Raw genomic sequence first — 2,554 nt, forward strand, 5'->3', positions numbered from 1 at the left:
GGGGTGGGGGTCGGGGTGGGCCCGCGGCTGTGCCGAGGCACAGGGAGGGGGTCTGGGGCCCGTGACACCGTCCGTTTACTTCCCGAGGGGAAAGACACAGACCCGGATTCCCACCAGCGTCCAGGAGACCGGGGTCGCCCTCTCCCAGGCCGAGCAGCGCCCACGCTCGGAATCAGCACAGCCGCTCTGTCCTCACACAGCGGACATGTGGCCCTGCGTGGTCCCCAGCACCCCTCACCCTCTGCCCGTGACACTGAGCGTCCCCTGCAGAGGGGGCGGTGACCCCTAGGAGGGGGCACAACCCCAGCCCCTTAGCACCGACACGCGTCTCCTCCTTCAGGTACAAAAACGGCACCCTGATCAGCCAAGCGGCCGAGCCCGGCAAGTACAGGATCGAGAGCAAGTACGGTGTGCACACGCTGGAGATCCACAGGTGAGGGCCGTGCACACGCTGCAGAGATCCACAGGTAAGCAGTGTGCACACGCTGCAGATCCACAGGTGAGCCGTGTGCTCACACTGGAGACCCTCAGGTGAGGGCTGTGTACACAGGTAGGAGACCCCCAGGTGGGGGCCGTGTGCACACGCCAGCGCTGCATAGGTGGGGCTGAGGCAGGTCAGTGTCCCAAGCCTCAGGGCAGGCCGCTCTCCATGGACGCGCGTCCCAGGCAGCATTGCTGGTCTCTCTGAGTTCGTTTACGTGGCTCCCACTTCAGGGTCAGGCTAGAGCCGTGGTCGGCAAACTGCGGCTCGAAGGCCACATGCGGCTCTTTGGCCCCTTGAGTGTGGCTCTTCCTAAGCCTTAGGAGTACCCTAATTAAGTTAATCACAATGTACCTACCTATATTACCTATATAGTTTAAGTTTAAAAAATTTGGCTCTCAAAAGAAATTTCAATGGTTGTACTGTTGATATTTGGCTCTGTTGACTAATGAGTTTGCCGACCACTGGGCTAGAGGGACGCACAGTCCCCAGCCCCTCTGGGCTCTGCCTGGGAACAGAGAAGCCGAGGAGTCAGGGGAGACGGGTCCCAGGTGCGTGGCTGCGTGAGGTGCGGAAGGCCGTGCTCACACCTGGGTCACGGGCTGCGTCTTGTACCAGGTTGAGCAAGACTAAGCTCACACCCTTCAAAGACGCAGGCCCTTAATTTTTTCCTCATGATAAGTGGGAAAATGTAGAAAGGACAGAGAAGTGAAAGAAAACAAACTATTCGCACTGCTCACACCCGGCGGCTTTGCCTTTCCCCGACACAGCACGCAGGTCTCGGTTTTTTAAACTAAAGTGAGGTTCTCTTGTTCTTTTTAAAAAATATATTTTTATTGATTACAGAGAGGACGGGAGAGAGAGAGGTAGAAACCGTGTGCACATGCTGGATGCCCACAGGTGAGCCGTATGCTCACACTGGAGACCCCCAGGTGGGGGCCGAGTGCACACGCTGGAGACCCTCAGGTGAGGGCTGTGTACACAGGTAGGAGACCCCCAGGTGGGGGCCGTGTGCACATGCTGCAGATTCACAGGTGAGGGCTGTGTGCTTACATTAGAGACCCTCAGGTGGGGGCCGTGTGCACACGCCAGCGCTGCATAGGTGGGGCTGAGGCAGGTCAGTGTCCCAAGCCTCAGGGCAGGCCGTTCTCCATGGACGCGCGTCCCAGGCAGCATTGCTGGTCTCTCTGAGTTCATTTACGTGGCTCCTGCTTCAGGGTCAGGCTAGAGCCGTGGTCGGCAAACTGCGGCTCGAAGGCCACATGCGGCTCTTTGGCCCCTTGAGTGTGGCTCTTCCTAAGCCTTAGGAGTACCCTAATTAAGTTAATCACAATGTACCTACCTATATAGTTTAAGTTTAAAAAATTTGGCTCTCAAAAGAAATTTCAATGGTTGTACTGTTGATATTTGGCTCTGTTGACTAATGAGTTTGCCGACCACTGGGCTAGAGGGACGCACAGTCCCCAGCCCCTCTGGGCTCCGCCTGGGAACAGAGAAGCCGAGGCGTCAGGGGAGACGGGTCCCAGGTGCGCGGCTGCGTGAGGTGCGGAAGGCCGTGCTCACACCTGGGTAACGGGCTCCGTCTTGTACCAGGTTGAGCAAGACTAATCTCACACCCTTCAAAGACGCAGGCCCTTAATTTTTCCTCATGATAAGTGGGAAAATGTAGAAAGGACAGAGAAGAAAACAAATTATTCGCACTGCTCACACCCGGCGGCTTTGCCTTTCCCCGACACAGCACACAGGTCTCGGTTCCTCCTCCTGCAGCCTCCACGGGGCCTGAACGGTTTCCCACCAGAACCAGCTCCACCTGTGGATCCGTGAGAGCAGGTGCTCCAGGTGCTGCAGGTGCTGAGCCCGCGAGGATTGTTACCTGTTTCTCTAGTGCAGTGGTTGGCAAACCACGGCTCTCGAGCCACATGCGGCTCTTTGGCCCCTTGAGTGTGGCTCTTCCACAAAATAACACGTGCGGGCATGCACGTACAGTGTGATTGAAACTTCGTGGCCCTTCCTGGCCCATGCAGAGAAGTTGGTATTTTGTGGAAGAGCCACACTCAAGGGGCCAAAGAGCCG

The 2,554-nt window shown here is 57.3% G+C and overlaps 1 protein-coding gene across 1 annotated transcript in view; it reads left to right on the top strand.

Annotated features, from left to right (window-relative positions):
* The window catches only part of MYOM2 (myomesin 2), a 71,473-nt gene that overhangs the window by 23,547 nt on the left and 45,372 nt on the right, over positions 1-2,554 (top strand). Inside the window, exon 6 of the mRNA XM_014528689.1 lies at positions 341-433. Coding sequence (XP_014384175.1) covers positions 341-433 — 93 coding nt within the window. The remainder of the gene's footprint in view (positions 1-340; positions 434-2,554) is intronic.

The sequence above is a fragment of the Myotis brandtii genome, unplaced genomic scaffold (assembly GCF_000412655.1).
Source record: "Myotis brandtii unplaced genomic scaffold, ASM41265v1 scaffold646, whole genome shotgun sequence".
Classification (NCBI taxonomy): Eukaryota; Metazoa; Chordata; class Mammalia; order Chiroptera; family Vespertilionidae; genus Myotis; species Myotis brandtii.